Source organism: Ictidomys tridecemlineatus, chromosome 1 (genome assembly GCF_052094955.1).
Source record: "Ictidomys tridecemlineatus isolate mIctTri1 chromosome 1, mIctTri1.hap1, whole genome shotgun sequence".
In the NCBI taxonomy this organism is placed as follows: domain Eukaryota; kingdom Metazoa; phylum Chordata; class Mammalia; order Rodentia; family Sciuridae; genus Ictidomys; species Ictidomys tridecemlineatus.
The window spans coordinates 5,597,625-5,624,509 of record NC_135477.1 but is presented as its reverse complement, the minus strand read 5'-3'; the positions used below and the strand labels follow the sequence as shown (position 1 = coordinate 5,624,509).

The window sequence follows — 26,885 nt, the reverse complement described above, 5'->3', positions numbered from 1 at the left end:
CATTCATTTACTGAAGGGCATCTAGGTTGGTTCCACAGTTTAGCTATTGTGAATTGAGCTGCTATAACATTGATGTGGCTGTGTCCCTGTAGTGTGCTGTTTTTAAGTCCTTTGGGTATAGAACTAGGAGAGGGATAGCTGGGTCAAATGGTGGCCTGGTTCCCATTTCTAAGAGTCCAAAGTACAACATTTGGAAACCTTACCTGATTTTAGAAATCAGTAAAATTCCATGAGTATCTGTCTCTTCAAACCAGGAATGACTTGTCAAATGTCTTTAAGAATTATACTCAATGGGCTCATTCTCATCCTGCACACTAATGAAGGTGCCAGAAAGTGTCTGGTTGTGCACAGATGGATATTTCCCTTCCATTTGCTTCAAAAAATCCAGCGTGGCAGTTCTGCCTTCCTCTCACTTGTATTTTTCCTTTCTTATTTAGTAGCATATTCCCTGGGGCCTCCATGAAGGGAACCCTGACCTGGGCTATGGAGCTGTTGGTAACATCCAGGACTGGGCACAGGTCATGGTCTGTATTCAAAAGACAAGCCCCTGTCTCTTCCACACTGTGGAAAGCTCATCACAGGGTACTTTTTTATACATCTAACGAATCATCCCAAATATGCTAGGACAGCAGCTAATTGAACTGACGTGCAGCATTGATAGACTGGGGCAGAGCCATAAAATTGGAGAATCACTCAGAAAAGGAGCCATCTCCAGTGCTTTCTCTTGGCACAAAAACGCTTTAAAATAATTATACCTGAGACACAGAAAAAAGTGCTGCTTTTTGCTCGCTCGGGGCAGAGAATTGCTCTCAGGTGCTATGGCAGGGTGTTGGCGGCCCCCGCTGGGGGGCACCTCTTTGGCTGGACACACTCTCCTCTTTATGACTTAACTACTAGGGACACTCGGGACAAGTTTGCCATGCCGAATGCAAGGTTAGGCATAAAAAGATGATGAAGTGGAAAGCTGGTGATTTGGGGGGCAAAAAACCCACCATTTTTAAAAAGAGGGTTGCCACTTAGAGCTTCCCACCATGAATGCAGTCAGGGCTTAATATTCCAGCTGTCACGAAACTGCCAAGCGAAACATTGTTAGGGGTTGCTTTTACTTTGACAAATCTGCAGTCAGAAAATTCTTTTCTTGTAGGAGCCTATTGTGCGTTTTACCGCTGCATTCTTTGGGGTGAATCACACTAAGCCCATCCATCAACCCTGACAGTAGAAGTTGGGAGTTATCTCCTTGCAAAAGCTCTCTGGGGAGAGCTGGAGACAACTGCTTTTCTGTTGGAAGTTAGGCAGCCAAGGAAAGCATCTCGGATCAGGGTGGATTTGGAGGTCCTGCTCTTTCTGGTTAATAAACAGGCAGCAGCATTGGTTCCCCGGCAATGAGCTCTGGGTGGCGGTCAGTCCAAAGGCCGACCACGGGGTCCTCCTGGGAGTGATGGTGGGAGAAGACCTGGAGAGCCAGGCAGCTGCGAGGACAACTCCAGGCTGTGGGAAAGCCAGCTTGCAGGACCCCGGGGATGGGAAACCGTCCAGGTAGCTCTCTTTAAATCAGCTGGGGGTGAAAAAGTCCAAAAGTCTCAGTGTCTGCAGCTGATAAATGACCAGAGGGTGAAGGGCTAACTGGTTTGGGGAAATAGGTCCCTGAATTTCTGAGGCCACTTCTTTCTTTTTGCAGATCAAGACAGAGCTTCATTTTCTCACAGTGGAAGCCACAGATTGGCAGGCCTGAGGCCCTCCTCTACCGGGGCGTATGGCCCGGAAGGACAACCAGAAGACTGTGCACCCCATCTCAAGGGGGATTACCACCCCCACCCCCACCAAGGAGGAGGGGAGATGAGCCTCAGCCAGAATGTGGAGGCCTCTGGTCAACCTTGCAGCACTGTGAAACGAAGCTGCCACGGCCCCTCAGAATGCCCCGCTCCTTCTCTCTTAAGAGTTGCCACTTTGCCTACTTCAAGTTACAGACTCGGGCTCAGAAACACTTCCGACGTGGTGCAGAGCACAGTGCAGCACAACCGCAGCCAGCATGGAGCAGCCTCTAATCTGTTAAACCACAAGAACAAGGAAACTAGAGACTCAAAGACTCAGGAGGCGAAGGAAGCAGTGATCAGTGGTCACTCCACCCCTCAACCTGATACATCCCCGGTGTTCAAGAAGCCAAAAGACCCTGCTCCTGGCTGAAACGGCTGGGTTTTCTCTAATCAACAAGAACCAACCCGGGACCAAAACAGAACCATGCACTCAACGCGCAAGCCCGTGGCTCGACGGCGGTTACCTGCCTGGGCTTTCATTTGTTTTCAGCTCCTGGACGCTTCTTCCAAGTGTTTCCCCAATGCTCACCTCCCACGAGCACACTCCACCTGTTCTCTTGTCCTTCTGTCCACAGCCAAGGCCAGCCACAGAGCTCAGACTGCGCTATGGCCACAAATCCTGGGCCCCACGCTCCCAAGCACACGGGCTCCCGCCACATCCAGGGCTATTTCAGGCCACTCGGCCACCCCCAGCGCAGAGCTCTCTCCTCCTTCCTGGTTCCTACGCCCCCACCTTAAAGCTGCTTCTCCCAGGTGAGAGCGAGGTCCTCCTAGAACACGAGAGGTCACAGGTGGATGGACTTGGCTCTGATAGTTTTCAAATCAGAGATTCTTGGGCCATCTTCAGAAAAATCCTTAGGCCTTTCATGATTGTGACCGTGAATAAACATTTTAAATCCCATACACAGAATTTATGTGCAGCCAAGTAGCCTGTGCTGTGGGCCTGGTGTGGGTCTGCAGTCTGGGGCACAGTGGGAGAATGGTGCAGCTCAAGGAGGGCACCCCATTTGGGGGGCTTTTAATATCTTCTCACCTTCATAAGAATAAACGCTGACAACAGGTTGTTTAGTGAACCCCTGTCATGGGACACTCTATTGTGCTGGCCCCTCCCCGTGAGTCAAATTATATTCTTCCCATTTCACAGATGAAGAGACTGGTGCTCAGAGAGGTCAGGTGTTTGAAGTTATGCATGTCAGCTAAGGGCTGTGAGGAGCCCAGGCAGGGGGACAGATGGCTGTACCAGGAGCTTTGGCAGGGGAAGAGGAGGCAGGAGGCTGCCTGTCCTGAGATTCCTTCCTTCCTAGCCCACGTTGAGGTGCTTCCCTAAAGATCTGTGTGGTGGAAACGGGTCAGGTTTGGGGATTTATCCAGTATACCCAAGGCCAAGCACCGATCACCATGCACAGATCTGAGGGCAGCTTGAGTCCATTCAGGCCCTAATGAGCTGCAGGCAGGGGAAGAGGGACTTGTAGTAGTAGTAGCAGCCTGAGTCCTCATGGGGTGATGGGAGAGGGGCAGGGACCAAGTCCACCCACTCTGCCATGGGAGGGTGCCCACGCATGACACTGGGGACACTGGGCACAAGTGATGGAATGAAAGCCTGCAGTTTATGGGCCAGACACCCTCACGTCCTCTCCAGAAACGGAAAGAAGCAGAACTGGCTGCTGACCCAGCGGGCCTGCCGGATGGGCCCCAGAAGGCTAGGGAAACCACGGGACCAGGAGTGAGTGATGAGAACTGCCCTTGGTGGGACAGTTCCACTGTTAACAGCAAACACCTGGGACCCAGAACGGAGCCATCTGCAGCACATTATCATTCATGGTCTTCACTTGTGAACTTCGACCTCTTCTCCTCCTCCCTGGAAGCCAATTAAAGTGCAAATAAAATCTCCCGGAAATTTTAATAGAGACACCCACTGAGCTCTGCTTAGCTGAGTGGCAGGAGGCCTCTGGGTGCTACCACCTTGGTTTCTCACTCTGTGCCTTGAGGCTGTCTCCCCGGAACCGAGTCCTGCAAGGCACAGAACGTGAGGGCAGGGGACAGAGCCCACAGTGAGGGCCCCTGGCCTCTCCCACCCGTTTTCTCAGCTCTAAGAAGAGGGGGCAGCTGCCCTCCCCCAGGGCTGCGCTGACAACATGAGGAGGGAAATGACGGAGTTCTCTGTGCAGTGGCGAGGGTCCCTGGGCCCCGGGATTTTGTTCTTAACAGTTATGGCTAGCTTTAGATTCTATACTCTCCATCGGCCTCCTCCTGCATTGGCTAAGTCAAGCAATGGCCCTAAGAGAAGCCCTGGCTGGAAGGACAGTGGCTTCTGTCACCTTGCTCTCCATGGAGGCTCAGCCTCCTGGGTACCTGGGTTCTCTTGGGTCTCATTTCCTGTTTTTTATTTTACTTTATTTCCTATTGACTGCATTGTGTCTTGTAAGCTACTGAAAACCTATTGTGGAATGACGTCGGGTGTACATAAAAATGGAGTTGAGGGTGCTCAAGTTCTCGACTTTATAAAAGACAGTGGCCTCGGACCTTCTCCCCAAGGTTCAGCCATTACTCAAGCTGTGAGGAGAGAGCCTCACTCTACCTACGTCTGCGAGTGCTGCAGTTACCACCCATCCAGTCACCTACCGACCCATCCCTCATGCCACCCATCTATCCATCCTTCCTTCCACCCCCACACTATCTGCTCATCCACGGACTCACATCCGTCCTCCCACCCATCCATCTTTCAGTTCATCTATCTCTCCATCCACCCACCCACCCTTCATTCCACCCCCCCATTAAACACTCTTCCACTGACCCATTTACTCATCATCCCCCCCCACTCCTTCTTCTATTCATTTCTCCATCCACTCACCAATCCATGTATCCTTCACCCCAAAGTATTTACTGAGCTCTGCCTCATGCCAGGTGCTTTTCTGGGTGCCGGGAATCCAGCAATGAACAGATCACGAATTCCTGACCTTGTGGAGCTTAACATGGATTCCTCTGGATACTGTGGTTGCAGAGGGATCCAGAAACTACCTTTGACCTCACACTGCAGCCTCCATTCTGTACCCTGGGGAGAAGAGGAGGCCAGGGGGTGTGTGTGCAGGGAGGGCTGGGGGGATTGGCAGGGGTTCAGCTGTAAGTCTTCACTCATGCTCCACCATAGATAAAATGCTGGGTTAGTGAGCCAGTGACAGGAAATGACTCTCTGCTGTTGTGATATAATTTGAGGGAGGTTTGCAGAACTAAATGATTTAAAACAGGGCTGACCTCCGCCTTCTACAAGTTGTTCAGGGACACTGCTTTGTCCTGCGAAGGCCTTCGTTGTCTCAGGAAGCCCAGACCTACCTGTGGTCACTTCCCTGTGGCCAATGCACTAGGAGGCAAGTCAGCTCGGGCCCTGGGGCTTCACGGGACAGTTTTGACAGTGCAGGCAGCTTGCGGAGCTTTCTGAGTTCTGTTCCTTTATCTGTAAGATGGGTACAGTCACACCCACTTCACTATCTCACTGATGCACGGAACACAGGTGCACTCCTTCAGGGTTAACGTCAAGTGGGCCGTGTTCATTTTCCCTGAACTGGGAGTTCGGAGAGCAGTGCCCATGCAGAGCCAGCCCCCTTGCTTGACTTCTGTTTTGTGTCCAGCTGGAGAGAGGAGGACAATTCTGCCATGCCCTGGGGCAGTGGTGGTTAGCATTCCAACTGCATTGACTGCGGACAAATTCCTTAATTTTCCAGTGAGCATGCTCTGTGTTGATGTGTCCTTCCTCAGGGTTTTCCAGAATCCCTCCTGCTGGCCCTGATAACGCAGGACGCAGCTGGGCAGGCCCCTCCGGAGGACAGTGCATCGATGCTGAGCCCTGGAGCTCCCCCCCCCCAGGAGTCCTCCCTTGGCAGCTCCTCTGTTCTCCTTCTTCTTAGATAGAAATTTCCCATTTTTCTTCCCCTTGAATGACATCGTGATCCCAAACAGATCCTCAAAGTTCAAAGAGGAGTGGATTTCAGTGATTTCCAAGACAGCGAACCCTGCTGGTGTGGACTCTCCGGTTTCCCTGCATTGTTATCAATCACGGCAACCTCCCAGGTCCTGGGACCTCTCCCAGGAAACCGCTGCTCACCTCAGCCCTGGACTTGCATTCTCAGGCAGAGGTCCTCCCAAAGAGGAACCTGGTCTTAGCACAGGGTTTTCAGGGAGGGGCCTGCTTAACCCCCATTCAATCCTTCAGAGATCATTTCCAACTGGACTTCAGTCCTGCCCACACCCCTTCCCACCTTGGCATCTTGTTCACTAGGAGTTATTGGTCATTTTAAAAAAGATGTCAAATAGTATTACGGTCATGTTGAAATTTTTCTCATTACCTTTTAGAGGTGTAAATTGAAATCCTTATAGTTGCGATGCTATGGTGTCCAGAACCCTGCAAACAGATCAGGTAAGGTACCTTGAGGTCACACCCCTGGCACCCAGTGTACCTTCTGTCAGAATCCTGTGCCTCCCAGTGTGTCCTCCCCAGCTCTCCTGCCTGTCTCCCTACTACCGTGCTAGTCCTTTGAAGTGAAGGTGCTCCCTAGGATCTGGCTTGTAGAGGTATCCAGTAAATGCTGGCTGAACAGATAAATGGTTTCACTCTGGTTTGTGGCCATTGCTCTTGTGTCAACCCTGTTTCCTGCAGAGGGCTTATCCTGAGTCTGAGGCATGGCTGAGGTATTTTCAGCTGTCGGGAGGGAAGATTGAACTTGGATGGAGGTCACGCAGGTCCAGTGGCTCATCCAGATGCACTCCATGTCCAGAAGCTGCGGAGCAAATAGGTGCAGCATGCATGTGACCAGGATTGAGGTCAATGGAATCCAGTGAGACAGGCACACAGACTTCTGGGGAAGGAGAACGGCATTGCTTGTCCTTAAACAGGGGTATTTGATCTCCTCTGTTATTGCAGAAGGTGCAGCCTCGGTTTAGTGTGAGCTATTGTCATCCCTGGGGAATGTGGAGTAACCCTCGTTGGCTTACCTTCTCCATCTACACTGGATGCTCAACACACTGTTCACCATGCCTGGACTGTAGCTGGGGACACATTCTTTGCTTAGGAGACATTTTCATGCCTGGACTAAACAGAGCAGGATCAGGTCCAAACCCCTACCAGAGCCAGTGTGGAAATGTGGCAGCCATTCCTTTCAGATGCACACACAGCGAGGTGGGATGTGAAGGTGCTCTTTTGTGGCTCTTTGGTGGGGTCCTCAAAGGATGCCTAATGTAGGAGAGGGGAGGGGACTGGAGTCTTACAAGAGAATCCTGCCCCCAGGGCACGAGGGTGTGGTGTAAGCCACCCAAGGTGCCAGGAGGAGGATGCAGGGTCTCTCCTCTTTCATATTTCCTGAATGCCTGTTAGTTGCACCAAAATAAAACTGGGATTTATGCACTAATACTTTTACAGAAAGTCCCTTAATTTGGCAGGCTACAGTAGCTCAGAAGCTATAACATCCTCTTAAAAATGAAACAATCTTAAGAGAGAACTCAGATCATGTTACTGTTTTACCTCCTGAAAACCCTCAATGATTTCCCACTACTCTGGAGAGAAAAAACCTGAGCTCCTGCCTGGGGACCTGGCTCCTCCTGCTTCCCACCCAGCAGCAGCAGCAGCAGCAGCAGCATTTCCTCCTGCCCCAGGCCCTGGCCTCTGACTGCAAGGCTCCCCCCCAAGCCCCGCATCCAGCCCCCTCTGCTGAGTTCACTTCATGCTCTCTAGCTGGTGTGGCACTCTCTGCAGTACTGGGAGGTTGGACCCGGGTAGAGCACTTAGCTTTACCACTGAGCTACACCACCAGGCATTTTTCTTCCTTTATTTATGTTCATCGAGACAGGGTCTTACTAAATTGCCAAAGCTGGCCTCAAACTCATGATCCTCCTGTCTCAGCCTCTTGAGTGGCTGGGATTGGGCATGCACTGCCACACCCAGCCTCTTCACTGGTGCATTCTCTTTCTCTCTCTCTCTCTCTCCTCCCTCCTCCCAACCCCTTTCACCCCTTCTATTCTCTTTGTTTGCTCCCTTCACAGCCTTCCTTCCAATCTGCAATGTTTTCATTTGTTGTTTTCTTAGGATGTTTTCCCCACTGTAAGTTCCACAGTGTGTCTGCCCTGTTCAAGGTGCGTCCCCAACACCATTAAGGAGCCCAGTGGTGGCAGGAGCCCAGTTTACAGGTGCTGCAGCTTCCACCGCTTTCCCCCTCACAAGATGGCCCTAGCCCCCCGACTCTCATTTTAACAGAAAGATCTCTGCAAAATAGAGGAATCTGCGGGGTCGATTTCGGAATATAACGTTGCCGTCTCTCCCCTCCAGGAAGCGGCCTTCACTGTGGTGCCAAATGTTCTTCACTAAAAGTGCTCACATCATTCCCATTTCCTTATTGCTACTCACGCAGCATCCTCAGCCTCAGCCCTGTACCAGCAAGTGCTGCAGGAAGGTCATTAATGGACAGACTCCAGTGAGTCAACTCCCACAGGAACCCCCAGATCCTGCATTTGCCAAGAAGTGATTTCCAAGACAGGTCTTAAATGTTAACTACCCGAGACACAAAACACACGCTCACACACACGCAGGGGCGCTCGGTAATTAATGACACGACCCATCAGGAAACTCCCTCTGACCACTGCTGCAACATGTAAAGGAAGTCACAACACCCGAGTTCACACGGGACCCCACTCTATGCTAGATGTACGTGCAGGCCCTGGGGTCCATTCATCTGAGGTGACAGTTGGCCGGTGTTTTCAGAGCTAGGATTCTGCAATGCTCTGATAAAGGATGAACCTCGTATATCGGCAGACATATTTTCCCCTTTAAACCACTTATAATACTTGGTTCTTTTTGATTCAGGGACTTTAATATTAAGGCAGTTGTGGGTTCATCTCTTTCTGCGTCCCTTTGAGGCTAAGACTTCAATCAGCACACTTTCTTAACCCTTGCCACCATGGTTGGATCAACGTGGGCAGGAAGAAGTCAGAGAGAAGGCTGGTACGTGGACGTGGCCAGTTTAACATGAGCCCTTCACACAGAAACTGGATGCATTGCTGAGGGACAGTACACGGCCGGGAATTCTGGAAAACCCTTCTAAGGCTTTGTTAGTTCCGACGTCTCTGTGAACTATATAACAGGAATACTGCCTTGCATCTGTGGGATGATTTACAATTTACAAAGACACATGAGCTCATTTAATCCACTCTCCCACTCTCCCGGGGACACTATGAGGTAAGGGAACCACCGCTTGGAGATAACGCTGGAGCAGCCTGGGAAATTCCACTGCGGGTGATGGATGACTGGGGGCTGCCTGGCCTCCCCCTCAGCGTGGGCTTTGTGATTAATTCACCCACTTGCTTAGGAAGTTGCTTTCCATCTGAGAAAATTAAAAACACCACTCTCTGGACAGGAATGTGGGATCATAAATGAGAACCAAATAGAAAAGATTTACGCAAAAGCACAAGCTCAGCAGAAGAGGAAACTTAGAAATTGCTAATAAGGTATAAATCAAATAAAGGCTGTTAACAAACCCCTGGTAACAGAGGGGAAAAAAGCCTTTTAAATGTTTTGCTGAGCTCTTTACAATACCATTTCTACCTGAGGTGTTCGAATGCCTCTGGGGTGCCTTGGCTGGCTGTGGTCAGCAGAGAGTGAGCCTTCGGGACGCACTTGGGGCTGCGGGGTCTTCTGCCTCTGTGCTCTCCTCCTCACAGTGCACAGGGGCAACACCAGGGGTGGGTGGGGAGGAGGGAGGAGGGGAGGGTCGATGCGTGAACCAAGACTGCCATTCTTTTCCCTGACTGGGCATGTGAGGGCCAGAGGGGTGGCTTGTCAGCCTGGTAATAGCAAAGGAACTGGGTTGGACTGGGGACAGTCAGGTTTCTTCCAACGGTGTTCCCAAACCGGCTTCCCTCTCTTCCTCTTGTTTCTTTTATGGAGAATTTAAAAGCATTAGCAACTTTGATGGACAACGAGATCCTGGCCACTGGGGACCAAATTCCGGAAGGCAGGAGGCCGATATATTTGTGCCCACTTGATAATTAGGGAAATTACGCGCACAGAGCATTTGCTGTGGCCACTTGATGAGTTCATCAGGACAAGAAAGCCCAAAGAGCACTTGGTTCCACATCAACTTCCTGTCCACTGCCCTCACCGAGAGCCACACACCGAGAGCTGCCCAGGGACACTGGCTCCATCTGGGCTCATGGCCTGTTGGAGTCAGAAGGCACCAACAGGCCCCTGGGGCAACCTCACACCCAAAGAAGGAACTCCGTGCCCTAAGTGTCCAGCCGTGATGCTGCCTCCGCTGGGACACCCTAAATGACAAGGGCACAGTCACGCTTCAGAGTGGCCGGCTGAAAGCTCCACTTTTTAGTATCTAGAGCTTTGGAATATTTCACTCCCTGTTGATGCTGGTCTAAAATATTTTGGGCGCAGTCCCTGTTTCTGTTGTCACAACGCAGCGAGCAACTTCCTCCACAAATTCTCCATGACTCCCTTGAATCATGCTTGACCCCCAACTTGAGTGGAAAAGATGGCCCCAGGCTGGAGTGGACATTTGATGGTGGCCATGGACACGAGGGACACGAGGAAGCAGCACCTGCTGGAGAAGACACCTCACTGATGGCTCACGTGAAGTGACGGTGCCTGGCATGCGCCGTGGTCTGCCTGGTCTTTGTTGCGGGGCAGTTTGGTGCCCTTCGAGCCATTTGGCAGGAGGCCCTTTGGCTGTGGCTTGCAAAGCACGACCACATGCTTTGATGACCCCTCCCTCTTCTGGGACTTTGAGACTCTTTTGCAGGTCTGTGCCCGGGGCCCCAAGGCCTCACAGAGCCCAAGTCTTCAGTCCACTCAGTCAACACTCACTCCTTGTCCCCAGTGTCTCCTTTCAGCAAACCCAGAGAGCAGGCTTGGAAAGTTCCACCAAGGAGGGTGCGAAGCCTCAGGGTTGCTGAAGAAGATGGCATGGCCCTGGGGCGTGTTTTCCCTTGCTAAAGAGATCCTCCTGTGCTAGCAGGATGTGCTAGTCTGGGGTGGATGCTTAGAGGTTTGTTATAGTGGAGATATGCAGTGTCCCCCCAAAGCGCATGTGTGATGTGATGCAAGAATTTTCAGAGATGAAATAGACACATTTTGAGCAGCACGAGCTATCAGTGAATTAATCCACTGATAAGGATTGAGTGGATGGTAACTGTAAGCTGGAGGAAGTAGGTCCCTGGGGGTGTGTCCTTGGAGTTCACCTTGTCCTTGGTGCCAGGAGCTCTCTCTCTGCTTCCTGGGTGCCACCTACAGAGCTGCTTTCCCCTGCCCTGCCCTTCGGCCATGATGGCCTCCCTCATCTCTGCCCCAGACTATGGAGTTGGCTGACCATAGAATGAACCTTTGAAATCATGAGCCCCCCAAAACTCTTCCTCCTTTACGTTAGTGTTGTCAGGTCTTTTACATAGCAATGAAAAAGCTGAGGAAAACAAGGTACAGCAGATCTGAATCTCTAGTCACTCCAAGTTGCATTTGTTTCCATCTCTTTGGAGGGCTCCAATCATGGTGCTCCCTCCCTCTGCTTGAACCAAGACCAGAGATTCAGAGAGGCAGTAAATAAGGAGAAACAACCTGATTTACGGAAGCAGAAAATGATTTGATTTAAACCTCTGCGATCCGGTAAGGTAATACGTCTCGTGCAAGGACACTACAATCCCCAAGCTACCAACACATCGGACATGCCCCGGGCCAACCCAGGGGGAGCAAATGCCTCACCTGCACACTCTAGGGCCAAGGGACCCACCCCACCTCGGCCCACTGGGTCTGCAAGGCCCTCTCATGGCTGGCTGTTCAGATTGCTAGGGAGCCTCTGTAGGCTCAAATCAAAACCACCCGCTGGCATTATAAAATCATTTGCAATTTCTAAACAGACACAGCATCCAGCCCCACCCCTTCCAGGGAATGGGCCGTGCCGTGTGGCCCTGCACACTGGCTGCGCGGGACTCTGTGGAGCAGCACCGTTCACTCTTGCTACTTGGGCAAGGATTTTTTTTGGAAGTTCCGGGGAGGACTGACCAGAAAACCAGGGGAGCATTTTGCTGAGCTCAGCTGTTACCCACACACACTCCAAGCTCTGCACCACTCTTGGAGCCCTGGGAGCCTTAGTACTTGCCCGGTGGAAGGGTTCATGATGCAGCCTCCTTTGTCAGCAGCCATTTTGCAGCTACAGCCTCTCTCCAGTGTGTCGTGGTTCATCCCGAAATTGTGGCCCAGCTCGTGTGCCAGGGTCACGGCCGCACCCAGGGGGCTGTCTGAATGGTCCTCAAAGAAAACACAAGAGCACAGACATATAGTTCACATCTCCTTGGGTTCCTTGGTCTGGTCCTCCCTCCCTGCTGGACAATTTCCTATCATGAGGTCATCAAATTCCCTCTAAAGGACCAACATAGACACCTGTTATTGACTTTGAACCTAGAAAAATTGACATACTTTATTAATCCAGTTTGGGGCCTCTTCTCCTGGGGACTGGATATCTCATGTACACACAGGATTTTCATATATTTTTTTTATGCTTGGGGATTCGAACCCAGGGCCTCATGCATGCCAGGCAAGTACTTTTACCTCTGAGCCACATCCCCAGCTCTTCATATCTTCATATGAAAGAATCACTGTGGTGGTCTCCACCCTGCACCCTCAAGCTCTCACAAAACATCCCACTGAATGAAGCAGAGCTTGCTCCATCGCGTGGAAGAGAAAGCCCACTCCTTCCTGGGAAGTGGAAGCAGGTCTCATGCCTGATTGAGAGGCTACCTGAAGGAAGGAGCATGTCGGGAAGGTGCTCTCTGATACGCAACCTACGGCCTGAGCGGCTGTGACGGCCCTGCCTCGCCTGTCGATTCGGTCAGGAGGATACTGGCAAAGTTCACGCTAACTCACAGGGAAGGCTGACCACATGGAGTCGTCTGCTTGAAGACTGACCGAACCCCGATTACAATCAGCTCCCACTCCCGCTGGCCCTTTGTGTGGTCAGGTTGCCTGTGGACGTGAACAGAGGCGCCTGATGCTCCGGGTGCTGCTGCTGGGGGTTCACTTTCGGCTTTGCCAGGCTGAGGAAGGTGGTTCCCCATTCGGCAAGCCCTGCCTGGCCACCCAGCTAGTGGTGTGCTTGGCGGGCTTGGCTAAGCAGACACTAGAAACCCACTAACAAGCAAAGTTTCTTAAATGTTAGTTAATTAGTGTATGTGATTCACAGAAATTGTGCTCCTGGATGGTGGTTTTGAAAGGGCCTACTGGCCACAGAGTAAGAAGAGCATCTTTCTGGAATCTTCATTTGTGCTCCCCAGGGAAGAGAGAAGAGGTTTTCCAAAAGGCATCCAGGAAGCAGTGTGGTTCTGCATGTGAGAGAAAACACTCTTCCTGATTCGCAGTCTTTGTGAGGACCTGGATAAAAGCAGTTCTCGTAAGATCTTGGCCAGTGGTATTTACGGTGGTAGCTCTCACCCTGCTAGCCCTCAACTTCAGGAAAAAATGGCATGTCAAGGAAGAAAGTTATTAGAAAAGATGGAATTCCTAATAAATTATTTTTTTAAAAAAAATATTTTACAGTTTCCCGCTTTAGGAAGCTTTACAAATACGTGTTCAGGAAATCAATTCTTAGGATCATACGCATTGGTAAGAGAGTGTAGCCAGCCTAAGAATGCAAGGATTGACCTGAGCACGTGTTGGCACAAAGTTCTTTCACATCAAGGATTCTCTTGCATCACTGGAAATCACAGTTTGGGTTTTAATTGCAGTTACTTTATATTTTTTATGCATAAATGATTATAAACAGAATATCTCTTAAGAGACCTTGGTAACAGTTTGAATTTGTAATAAGGAGAAAAACAACCTCTCTATTTCTGGTATAGTCCCTGAATCAAAACCTATTTGGGGCCAGTTAGATATAAGGTTACTATTTTAAGTTGCTGAAGTTAGTGATTGAAAATTGGAGAAATAATACCAGAAACCATATTCTACATTTTTTTGAAGATTTCTGCTTCCTGGTCACGTTATTTCATTCCTCTTAGATCTGAGAATCCTCAAGCAAGACATAGTCACATGTAATGCCCATGAATTTAGGGAAAGAAGAAGAGAAAATCAGCATAGAAGTTTTAGACCTGGTCAAAATGTTGCGCTTGCTGGTTTCATGAATTTATAGAAATTAAAGGGCATTTCCACTCTGTCTGATGTTTCTCTTATGCGTTGTATAAAACAAGGAATTTGTTTAATTCGATGTGAATTGCTCTCAAATTGGTAAAACCTGTCTCTTGATAACTAACTTTGGTTTTGACTAGATTCTCTTGGCATCACACATAATTTGCTTCTATTTCTCACGCCATACTTATACATCTTTAAAAAAATAAATTTCCCAGCATGCTTTTAAAGCAGAAATCTTGATAAAATGCTTCTACAGAAACAGAACCAGGATGAGAGCTAAGGAAAGCCTTGCGCCTCTCTGAGGGGTTGTAGGATGGTTTCAGCCCTACACAGTGACACTGCTTTGCTCATGGGGAATTTGGTTTCGGCTCTCGGAACTTATCTCTGCCAATTTTAAGTGACAAAGTCAGTAGCAACTAGCCATGGAACCATGCAACAGAAAATGATCCCCTCTTTAAACTTTATAGGCTGCTCTGTAAAAATACAGTTGTGATTGACTTGAAATTAACATCGCATCAACCCCCCCCCCTTAAACTTTCTAATGACTTCCAGGTTCAAAGGAAACCAGAGAGTAGCTCCCTGGAGCCACCATCCAGTGAGCAGGCATAGTCCCTCCAAATAGGAGCACAGGAGCTACCAGGCCCTGCACCTGGAGAGGAGGACATGCTGAGCGCACTCCCTGTGAAGACTAGAGTGGGCGAGACGCGGGGAGAAAGTCACAGTCAGCAGAACACAATTCCTTCCGCCCTTCTCACAACCCAGCACTCGCAATGTTCTGTTTGGAAAACGTGGAGGAACTGCGGTTTCTTGGGAGGGCGAGGCTGTGCTTGGTGAGTGGAGATGGAGGAAGTGTCTGAGGGTACTCCCTGTCCAAGGGCTGCTGCCGTCCCAGCGCCCTTCAGTTCAGAGCTGGACAGCAGAGGGGGAAAACCTCTTCTGGAGTAGGCCCCCCTGTTGGGCAGCCATCAAAGCCCCCTCCCTCCTAAATCCATAAGAAGGCCCAAATAGTCTTCCTGTTTTATTTCCTTCTACAAACATGCACAGCCTGTATGTGACAAAGTTCCCCTTGTAAAGCAATAAACTTAGGTCGCTGCCTTCCAAGAATAAGGTTATTATAGAGACAAATTGTACACTGGCCAGAAGGTATGTAAAGCATTTGCAGTGGTACGCGGTTGAAAACCTCAGACTTCTGGCTGTGGGGCTTGGAGGCAGAACCATCAGGAAACCTTGAACGGTAACATTTGGAGGGACCACAGTCGATCCAAAGAGCTGAGGAAAGAGGGCAACCCCGATGCCCTGGCTCATCCCGGCACTAGAGGCATTTCTGGATTGGAAGGCGCTGACGGGAAGTCCCAGTTGAAAATGTTTTCCCTGACAGGGGAAGGCTGGCCTCCACTGAGATGACTGGTTGTTTCTTTATTACATGCCCATCTTTACTGGGTGCAATTTCTGTTTTCTAAACAGTCCCTAAAATATGATGGGATACAGAAGATCATAAACCCGGCTAGAGTCAGAGCAGATTAAGTCTGAACAGCATGAAAGGAAGTCTGCAGAGAGCAGTGGTTTCCTGGGGACCATCACCCAGGGAAGCCAGCCGCTCGGCTTACCATGACCACGCCTCCAGACTGCTCCGCAGTGCACATGCTCATGATGGGCGCCATGCCGATGGTGGTGCCTTGGAAATAGACCCCACTAGGAAACAAAAGGAAGGGATTTCTTTAATATCGTGTAGAGTGGACGCGTGTTCTAGTGTTTCAACCTTTGTCCCGCATGCCTGCAGGAGACTGGGCGGTCATGGAGACAGCTGCACGAGGGCACGGCACACACTCTCCTGCTGTTTGCTGATCGAGATGCACCGAGGTAGGAAAACTATTCCCATCTTTTTTCCTTTACTCTTTATTTTTTTCTGGTTGCAGTAGGGTCTCATGGTTCCTACAGAGTTTTGTTGTCTACTTGGACAGCACCCAGCTGTCACTGTGTATTTATAAGCTGCAGCCAGCTTGTTTTCCTGATGGACCGCAGGGAGTTGCTCCTTTAGACAACCGAGAATCACTGTTAAGGAAAGGGTACACCTGAGACGGTGCAGTAGCTTTTCTGTCATGGATGAATACTGAGGAACTCCTCATGGAGAGTTTTGCCAGAGACCCAAACTCCTTCAAAGTGTCCTGCCAATACAGCCTGCAAAATTGAAATCCACAGAGAAGTGGTGGTTCCCTGGGAGCTGGTGTAGCATCCATAAGCACTCATGAAATCAGCACCTTTGGTGGAAGATTCTAGAAGGGGACTCTGTGGCCTTCGTGTAGCTGCCTTTTATCTGGACTCTTAACCTGATCACAGATCCAATAGCCTGTTCACGTGAACCCTGTTAGTTCCAACCTTATAAACTAAGTATTTAATATTGTATGTGCTGAACCCTTTAAAGGAATTAAACCACTGACTTGTGCTGTGTTGGTCAAGTACACAAACAGATAATCCTATGTTGTTGGAAAATCCAGCTATTTTAGTTGTGGTCTATTGGACAGAGGTGGAGAGTGAATGTCAACCTCATCTATCCATCCACCCTGCTACAGTCATCCCTGCATATCAACAAGGGATTGGTTAAGGCACCCCCAGGATGTCAAAATCCATGGATACTCACATCCCCCATGTAAAACGGCATAGTATTGGCATAGAAACTAAGCACACCCTCTGGCAGAATTTGAATCACCTCTAGATTATCTATAATGCCCAATGCAGTGTAAAATCAATGTAGATAGTTCAGGGAATAATGACTAGAAAGAAAGTCCGCATATGTTCAGTGCAGAAGGAGTCCCCCCACCAGGTATTTTCAGCCCAAGTCTGGCTGAATCCACAGAGGTGAGATCTACAGAGGTGGAGAGTCGACCCGATGCTCATATTTGTAGAAGGAGGGGATTTAGCCCTTATATTCACACCTACGTACACCACCTTCACAGATAAACAGACATGCATATAAATAATAAGGCTTATTTCCAGATGTTCAAGTTGGATAGACTCCATTGGGGGAGGTGGGGGGGCACGGGGGAATCGAAACAAAATACTCTGACTCAGAACCCATGAAGTGGCCTTTTAGTAGTTCAGGGCTAATCAATGCATAAAATGTGAGGCAACCACAAATATCCAAGGGAGGGAACCCCTGTGAGAATGGCCAAAGTAAATGACGGGGCGTGCCAGCAGCCTTGGGCAGACCAGGCGCCTCCTGGAGCAGGGGTGGTGCGGGCTGGTTCTAAACTCCCCAAAGTCTTCAGCCAACTAGATCCGAGGGCCAAGGAGCGCTCTCTCCGTCCCTGCAGCCTCAGCGCTGGTGACGTAAGCTGCTTGAGAACCGAAGGATAGCAGCACAAACTGCTTTACCACCCAGATGAACACGTACCACCTCTGGAAACACCTACGTGGTACCTATCGGACTGCTGTGAGAGTGCTCCTTGCTTGGGAGCCTGAAGGTGCTGTCATATCTCACCGTGTATCACGCCAGGCCACAGCTAGCTGTCCCTCATCTTGCTAACTTCATGACCCTTGTCACCCTCGGGAGTTTTATATCTTGCTGTCTTCTCTCCAACGCCTCAGAGCAGGGAGATTTAGTGTGGGTCACTACCGTGACCAGAGCCCCACAGCACCACCTGGCTCTGACAGGTGCCCACTGCATGCTGAGTAAAGAAGGAACACAAGGCCAGCCGGTGACCCTGCCAGCATGCTCTGACCTGGGAAGTCCGAGAGCAACAGCTCACAGGAGGAATGGAGCGGAGGTTTTCCCTCCCAAACCTGACAGTAATCACCCCAAAGTCCTGCCCTGAGGTCTTGTATAAACATGTTTTTCATCAATAAAGAAAACAAGTGAGTCTTTGGAAAAGGTAACCTACGCAGGTGGATTTTATATCAAGACCAGAAAAACTGGCAGAGAGGAACGTGCTCCGATTGTGGAAGAAGGGACTGAGACCAGACTTCGGTAGAGGGACAGATTTCCCCAGTGTCCCAAGGGGCTTTCCTAAGAGACCTGTGACTCCAGGTAGAGACGACACCTGCCCCACTGATGTGGCTGAGAACCCCATGCAGGAGCCGGTGGGCTCTGCAGAGAGGGTCGGGATGCAGGTGCAGCGGAGGGGAGTGTGCGGAGGGCAGTGTTTCCCTAAGCCAGGGCGGCAGGCTACCCACCTGATGAGCTGCGCATTGTCATGGGATTTTCGAGGTAGAAGCTTCATTTTCCTCCAGTCCAAGAATTCATGGAGGCTGGTAAACGGGTCCTGACTGATGGTGCACTTGTCGATGTCATTCCATACTTCCACGCCCACCAACACTATGCGAATGTTCAGTGGTCTGTAAAACTGAGAGAAACAGGCACCGTGGAGGATCACATTTAAGGGAACTTAAGATGAAGAGAAAAACAGATTTGCATTCCTTGGTATTCATTGACATGGGTGAGAAACACACCTCTGGGAGCCTTTGTCCCTGTGTTTTAGAATTTAAGAAATATTAGCTGTGCCTGATACAAAGTGGTGTGCTACGTGGATTCGAAAATTTAGACTAATCAGGCTCTGAAGTCACCAGCCTTTTTGCTGGTCTAGAAACACACATTTCAAATAATTCACTGGTGATTTAAATGTGCAACTAGATGTATACTATAGCAAAAGACTGTCAGTTAATATGCAAGGAAAACAAGAAGTGAATTAGGATCTTTTAGAAAATTTCTGCCAAGGACAATAACATTCATTTGAGCAGAATGTTCTCCTATGAGGTACTGAAAATGAATCTGTATTAATTTTTCAGCAGAGTCTCAGTCTTGGCTGGCAATATTATATTCTGCCACCTATAATCAACCTAGGAGGTTTTAATTAAATAAACAAGTCAGTATCTTTCAGAATAATACAGACATAAACAGTCATTCTGCAGGACTTCAGTGGCCGTCCCCCTCCACCCCTGCTGGCAGCTGTTTGGCCCTTGTACCACAGGACGATGTGCTAGAATTCCCCTGTGCGGGGGCTTGTGACGTGGAGCGTCAGGCATCCCACGCTCGGCTCTCCCCCCGTCCTAGCCTTTAGGGGGCTGTGGCTTCAGCCACTCCTGCATTCCACAGGAGACAGCCCTGGGCCAGGAGGGAGATCCACTGTTCCCAGGACCAAAGGATGGTCTTGTCTCTCAGGATCCTAGATGGGCAGGTGGGTGTCAGGGCAGAGACAGGAACTATTCATTGCCCCCACTGCCCCCATGTGCTTCACACAAACAGGGACAAGGCTCTGTGGTCACAGTTGGTAGGGAGAGGACACGGGGTCAGTGGTGGCCTGTAAAATCTTTCAGTGTCTATAACGTATGAGGCAGCATGCAATGACAAAGTCCTCTCCCCGCCACCTTCTGAGAACACTAATAATCAAGGAGAAAAATGTCGCTGTGATAGCAGCCAGGGCCAAGCTCCAGATGTGAGCAGGACCTATCCTCAGTTGCTGTAAGCACCTGGCCAAAAAGTAACAAAAACCCTAAGAAGCTCCAAATTTGAGAGTTAAGCACCATTCCAACATGGTGAGCTCAAGTTCAAGAAACTCCCCAAGGTTGAGCCTCTGACCCCAGATCCTAACCCCCACCAGGCAGCGCCTCTTTTCCCTTGCTGGTCCCCACAGTCACGTGGTGAGTGTTGGCTCAAGCTGAAGGACAGACCTGGAGCACAATGGCGTCACAGGGCCTCTGACTGCAGAGGTCCAACCTGGTTTCAAACAGATAACAACGACAGCATCTCATTAATAAGCTAATGGGACAATTACACAACCAAAATACTGCCCAAGAGTGTGTTTCTCATCAAGAATTGCTTGACCTGCTGTCTCCTCGCAAGCTCCCAGCCCAGGCTTCTCAGGCAATCCAAGCCCCTGTCCTCCCTACTCTGCACACACGTGTTCTTCTGGCCTTGGCCTGGTTACATTTTAGCTGCGTCTTACACAGGGGTAACAGTGACCAGAAGGAGGAAATGCAGGAGATTCAATGCTGGTGTTCACAGTAGCTTGCTAAGAGATGTCCTCAGGGCCAGACACCTGGGTGGGCTTCAGCATTGCCCTCTGAGGAGGGAACTCCATTGGCCTCCCAGGCCTGTCGTAGGGAATCGGGAGCCAAGGTCTGCAAAGGACGGATCTGTCATCCTCCTTCAGTGCTACTTTGCTGCTTAATAATTAGGGAGCTTCTCAGAATAATGAAGGGGTTCACACTTCCACTGATAAACCCTCCCAAGCTGCGTCCCAGAACAGATGTTGGATGTAGCAGAATACAACACACAACCCCTCTCGCAGGTGAGGGCCACTGACGAACTGCCCCGTGTACTGGGTCACATCGAGCTGCCGTCACATCCTTCACTGCTGATGGGAATGTTTGTGGCCGTGGGTTCCTTTGGGTTCTGCTGCTAACGACAGCCACAGCTCCTGTGCCGGGAGGTCGCCACCCTCCAGGCTAGGCGCTGAGGTGCTCTCTGAATCGTAGCTCCGTTCTCAGAAGGATTCTGAGTTATGAATTGTTATCGTCCCCATTTATCATACAAGGCACTGAGGCTGGAAGAGGACAGGTTTGTGACTGCATGGCTGGGCTGGGGCACAGGAGGCCAACTGACCCCTTTGAACCACGTTGACCCACGAGTAACGGTGCCACCCTCATGCAGATGCCGAAGCTCCTGTGGGCCCAGGCCCAGGAGCATGACAGCTGCCTGGCTGGCCTAGAGATCCCAGAGCTAGGTGGACAGTTAGGGACCAGGCATTCTCCTGTTTACACAACAGCCACAATATTTGCTCAGCTCTTGCTGTGGGCTGGGCTTGGCCAGCAGAGAGGGAGCAAAGAGCAGGATGCCCTTACCCTTGCCTTTGCCCTTGCTACTGCTGAGAGGTCACCAAGAGGCTTAAGCCATGGACATCACCATTGTTCCAGTTAACTCTGATCTTGGCCTTCCAAGTGACCCCCACCCCAGGGGGTCCAGGGCATGCTGTGCTGGAGGGGCCAAGGAAAGCTCTCTGGAAGGAGCAGATCGGAAACCAGAGCGTGGCATTCCCTGGGGTTCAGGGAGTGCTTTTGTGTCCTCAGGCAATGGGCTTGGGGAGGAGGGTCAAGAAGCCAGTCACAGGAGAGAAAAGGCCCTCAGGAGTCAGAGCAGAGGCTGGGTCTTTCAGAAGGTGGCTGAGGCTGGCCTTGGAGGTGCACAGCCAGCGCTAACTTCTTGGGCGCAGCTGCTGGCGTGAAGGGCTCAGGGGCGAAGGTGTGGAGGTCCCCTGCTGGTAGTGCACACGCTGCTGCTTCCCACACTGCGTGCTTCCCCAGGATCGTGCGGGGCCTCACCGCTTGGCCTAGGAGTATCAGACAGGCGTCTGCCCCTCACAGGGGGATTTCCTGAATGTCACCCTTGTCACCCAGTTCCTTCCCTCTCTTCCAGCCTGGTATGTCCTTCTCCCCCTCCCAGCCAATGCAGCCAGGCAGTTATTAATGTAGAATGGCCAGCGGAGTCAGAGTGTCAGAAAATGAGGAAATGGCCTCTGGGAAGGTCAATATTTTGGGGGCCAAGACTGTCCCTCGTGTCGAGTTGGGAGACTGAAATTTGGACTGCTTAACAGACCTCGGGGTCATCCGTCAGCAGATTTGGGTGTACGGAGCCTAAGGAGCCTGGGTATCCCCCCCAGGGTCTCTGGGGCTGTGTGCGTGGCCAACAGACTCTGCCAGAAGCACAAGAGCCCTATGGGCACACTGGCCGGAGCCTGCCAGGACTTCACCGAAGCACGTGGTTCTTTAACTGGCAGTGCAAGTTATTAGCAAACCCCCAATTGCTCATTTTTGTTTTGCAAACTAAAGCAAGATCTATCCTAGAATAATATGTAAAGACACAGAGGACCCAAACACATCACTTTCAAAAATGGGGTTTCAGCAATTTTGAGTTTGATTTTAATAGAGTCAAATGGTTGTTTCCTTTTACTTCCAAGGCCTAAGAAGAACTCACGGTCACTCCCTTTTGTGCTACAGCCTGAGGCCTTTGGGCAGTGGTCAGTCACCCTGTCCTGGGTGTGGCAGCTCGGGCTCATGGATCAGGGATTGTGCTCTCCTGCCTGGTAGTCATCCGCCTTGGTCTTGCCCCACATTGGAATCCCTGGAGGGCCCTGGATGGCAGCTACCTGTGCCCTGCCCAGGCCAATCAGATCAGAGACTTGAGAATCGGTATCTTGAAGAGTGGACACCAGACAAGCAAACAAAACTGCCCAGGGATTCTAACCCCTGCTGGACACGTGTGACTCAGCTGTAACTCTTCATTGTCTTGCAGGGATCCGGATCCGATTGGTCTGGCTCGGGCTTGGACACAGACACTGTCCAATTGGCTTAGGGAGGAGGGTCCAAGGTCCTCTAGTGATACAACCTTCGCCCTCCCTCAGAGGGGCTTACCTTTTATCAGGATTCTCCTGCATCTGCTTGACTTTGAGATCAAATTTAATGTTCAAAGAGTTACTACTGAAAATAAATCAGTAAGAATGAGTCTCCTGGAAGTTTGACTTGCCTTGAAGGACTGGTGGACAGGAGCAATATCACCCTGGGATATCAATGTCCATCTGCATTTTTCTGACTTTCCAAAAGTTCCAGCTGGCCATCGGCTCCCTGAGTTCTGAGCCCAGATCTCTGCCTCCCGAGTCCCCGAGACCCTCGTTCCTAATCCTTCCCTGGGCAACCCCTGAAGCTGCATGTACCTGGGAGTCACCTGCTCAGAGAATGGGACCAGCTTGGGGACCCAGGGGTGGGGACCCAGGGGTAGAGCCAGTCTCCTTGATGCTGCAGACAATGCACTTAATTCTCGCGACCTCATTTCCAAACATTTACATGATTTGAAGGATTTAATCACCTGAGAATGAACTCACCTTGTCAACGTGATTAGCGATCTCAATTAATCGCTGCTTAACTTTTTCCAGATCTTTTCCTTGCCTCTGAAACTTAACAATTTTAAATGTCAGCATTAATAACAGCAAGAATATCAATCAAAAGTCATCTTCCCTGCTCCTGGAAATGCAAAAATCTCGGCTTTTATGACCCCCCTGCCGCCCGCATGGCCTACAGTGAAGTGAGCTCCCACCCTGCTGAAGGCCTCCCTCGGCTGGGGACTCGAGAAACTCCCTGAGACGCACCCACCCACGCCAAGTGCTCCCAAGACAGGGACTTCTGCAGTTTTTCCAGGCTCATAAATGATGGAGGCAGTGACATGTTTTGGCAAAGGGAAAATGGACAACAAGAAAGCAGTCCAGAGCCATTTTTCATATCATCAACTTGATTCTAACTTGCCCAGAAACTTCCTTTATGTTTGTTTTTAAAAATTAAACAGTAAAAGCAATAGGAGGTCATGGCACCATGTCCCAGTGCAGAAGGTGATGGATAAAAAGTTAATGAACTCCCCACTCTCTTCCCCCACCTGCACTTCCAGGACAGAAACAGTTCTGAGAAATTGTCAAGACCGTTTCATTGCCGCGTGTGGCATGAGTCTATGGGAAAATGTCACCTGATTCACCATATGTCAATGACACAATAAATAAGCACAGAGAAGATAATCTAAGAAAAACCTAACTCAAAATTAACTGAAAGAAAAATCTAACATAGTAGCACCAAGCCGCAGCTCAGAGGTTAGGACTTTTCTGCTGTCTCTATAACCTTCATTCATCCATTCAGTCTGGTTTAGGACATAGCAGACATTTTAAAAGCTTAACTTTTCTCAAAAATGTTTTAGAACATGATCAAAAGCCATTCATCATCATTTACCCAATTAATTCTTGTTTGGAGAGCTTAGCTACAGAGAAACTTTTTTTTTTCCCTTGCAGGCTTTGCTAGTATTTGATAACAGATACATTTTAGTACTCTGTATTTTATATAATTAGAAAATCACTTTGTATATGGGTTGTTTCTGATGCTTTTAAGTATGTACTGGCAATGAACTTAAATCCTAATTCCTTCAGCAAATCATACCTTGCTAAATAAACATTTCCATTTTTCTTTCTTTTTCTATCTTTACCAACTCTACTGAGAAGTTTCTAGAAGGTCTTACCTCTCTGTTGTCTGCTACGATAACCAGCTCTACGTACTTGGTCATCTTGAGGGTCTCTCTTTTATGCTGCCAAAAGTAAACATGAATTTAATTTCCTGTACCTCCTCCCCGAGGCTTCCAGAACACTGCCAATGTCTCCCATCTAACCACTTAAAGCTGAGAGTGGACCCCGACCAAACCTACCGGGCCCACCTCCTCCAGTCCAGTACAGGTAGACCCCGCCCCTAGCCATTTTTGTAAAACCTTCTCCACATGAGTGAGTATTTTCTGTTTCCACTTGGGAAATCCTAAAAAGGAGTTACACCTTCCTGCTGAATCCTTGATTATAGGATCAGCACAGGTCAAGGTCACTAAATGAGGACACTAAAGAACAGGAAGTCTCTCCCTGCAGGGGCAGCCGGCCAGAGGCCACCACTTCACACATGTGGAGGTCCCAGAGGAAGAGGGTGGGGCTCAGTGTGTCACGGGTGTTCCTTTCTCCTGTATGATCCAAAGGTACCTGTTCTGTGATTGGGAAAGCTGGAGGAGGATACTTTTCAAAGAGCAACTGCATCTTCTTAGCATCCTCTGGGATGCTAAGAGGTCCACCCCAGGAGTGGCTGATCATTTAAAACCTAGTTAGAAGAAATGGAAGAAGGAGACGGTCTGAAGGGAACAGCCAGGCGAGAAGGAGGGGCCAGGAGGCACAGCACAAGGAGAACAGGAACCGGAACCAACAAACTAACTAAAAAGGACTGGAATGTGCCCTTGAAGAACCAGGGCTTGGTTAGAGCAGAACAGTTGAGAAGAACTGGAGTCAAGGTCTGCATCACGGCACAGAGATGGAGATGAGGCGGCGGGCGGGGCAGCCTGAACTCCATCCCAAACAAGGGGCCTCTGGGCTGGGTGACCTCTGAACCAAGCTTCCTCAAAGAGCATTCACAATCTTCTGTGATTTGCCTTTGGCAAATCCCAAAGGCATGTTTTTTTTTTTTTTAAAGGAGAAATAAAGCAATTCATGGAGGGTGGTCTCAGAAAGCAAACATGAAAAACAACCCCAAAGCCCTCTGTTTCTGCAATAACATGCTGCTGCAGGAAGTGGGAGCTGAACGCTCTCTGGTCCTCCTGAATGAAATTGCTGGTTTGTGAGTTAAGTGCGTGCTCCCCGCTTGGCAGAAGGCTTGCCTGTCCTAACCACTCCTTCAGACAAAGCAAAGGGACTCAGGAATGCTTTGAATCAGATTTCCAGTCACATAATCCTGAGGGAAACATCTTTTATAAAACGAATCCCCATCCATCTGGGATCTTCCAAACAGATTTTTACAAGAAAAATGTTTGTCTTTAAGCTGTGTTCCTGCTTGCCACCCAGCTGTGCTGATTCATGAAGTTAGGTGTCCCGAAAGAAATCTGGACGCCTCGGGGAGGAATGAGAACCAGGCTCTGGGAAGGTACCGTTTCCTATGCTTTCACAGTCTTGCAAGGAAGACGTCAGTTCTGTAACTCCGTGCCCAGGCAGGCTTTGTGGTGATCATGTGCACTGATAAAGGAAAAAACCCCAAACAAAACCCAGCCCCATGGTGCCCATGTGTGCTCAAAATGAGACCCTTTCTGAAGTACAAAGGTCCTGCCCGTTTTCCTAGCCAAAGGGTCCCAGAAGCAGGAATCTCTCTTTTGCCCCCAAATTTCCTGATTGACCCATGAACAAATTTAGCTAATTATGCAGAAGAAAATACAAGTCTGAAAATGAAAAATTAATCTCTCACTGAAAAACTTGTTGAAAGGGCTCTGGCTTTTCAGACTGGCGGGTGAAATCAACGACCAGGAGATATTTCCAACTGGCCCCGGATCCTCATTTAGAAAATACACAATTCCAGATAATGAAAACAAACACATGAACACAATTTCCCTGTCTCTGCAGTTTTCAGAGAAGTCCAGATTTTCTCACGAATTCAGAGAACTGCAAGCTCAGAGAGAAGCTTAACCACATCATAATATAAAGCCACGAGGGAATGGCCAGCCACGGAGGGTTGCTCTCACCGACAGAGAGCCTTAGATTACCTCCCCAGTTTCCACCTATCCAGGATGTCCAGGGAAAGAAAACCACAGTTTGAATTGGTGATAGGCAGAGCAGCCCCAGGAACTGGTTGCCTGTCTCAATTTCCTTTTGGGGGGGCTGGGAACAAAAGCCTGTCCCCAAAGAGTAACCTAAGTGTCTGGGGATGGCCCAACCATCTCTGCGCCAAGATGGAGACAGAGGACTCTTTGAGTCTTGATCAGGGGCACACCAGTTCCTGGGCCTTTCAAAGTCAACACAGCCAAGTTCCCAGAGACAGACCATCCCCCAAACAGGCTGCCACCAACTCTGGCCCTGAGAGCTCGACCTGATTCTAGCTAGAAAAGCAAGCCGAGATCAGGGATTCGGTAGTTGCCTGGCGATCTGTGGTTCACGTGGGGCAGAGCATTGCAGAGGGTGCATCCTCCCACAAGGCCTATGGGGAGCTGGCTGTGTGCAGGTGCTGTGCTGGGTGCTAGGGATACCGGGAAGGGCAAGGCCAAGGTGACTGCCCACACGAAGCTCACATTCCAGTGGGGTTGGGAGGAGGGGTAATAGTAGAGAATTAACACAAATAAAACTCTGTGAAGAGGGCAACCAGAGGAATAAATAGGGGTCAGCCATAAGGATGGTGAGGAGCCAGGCCTGAGCTGGCTGGGGCTTGAAGGATGGGGAGAGGGCACGTGGGGCAGGCATTGTGGGAACAGTGTGCCAGGTAGGTGGAACAGCAGCAGCAGGAGGACAGAGGTGGGAAAGAGCCTGGGGACCTGTAGCCACAGGCAGGGTGGGCGAGGTGAGGGCTGAAGTCAGCCCAGGGCACGGCCGTGTGAGGAA

The 26,885-nt window shown here is 50.0% G+C and overlaps 1 protein-coding gene across 1 annotated transcript in view; it reads right to left on the bottom strand.

Annotated features, from left to right (window-relative positions):
• The window catches only part of Adam12 (ADAM metallopeptidase domain 12), a 311,142-nt gene that overhangs the window by 71,204 nt on the left and 213,053 nt on the right, over nt 1-26,885 (bottom strand). The window contains exons 7-11 of the mRNA XM_078024409.1: nt 24,020-24,085; nt 22,848-22,919; nt 18,148-18,317; nt 15,585-15,669; nt 11,954-12,102 (exon numbers count right to left, since the gene is read on the bottom strand). Of these exons, the coding sequence (XP_077880535.1) occupies nt 11,954-12,102; nt 15,585-15,669; nt 18,148-18,317; nt 22,848-22,919; nt 24,020-24,085 (542 nt within the window). The remainder of the gene's footprint in view (nt 1-11,953; nt 12,103-15,584; nt 15,670-18,147; nt 18,318-22,847; nt 22,920-24,019; nt 24,086-26,885) is intronic.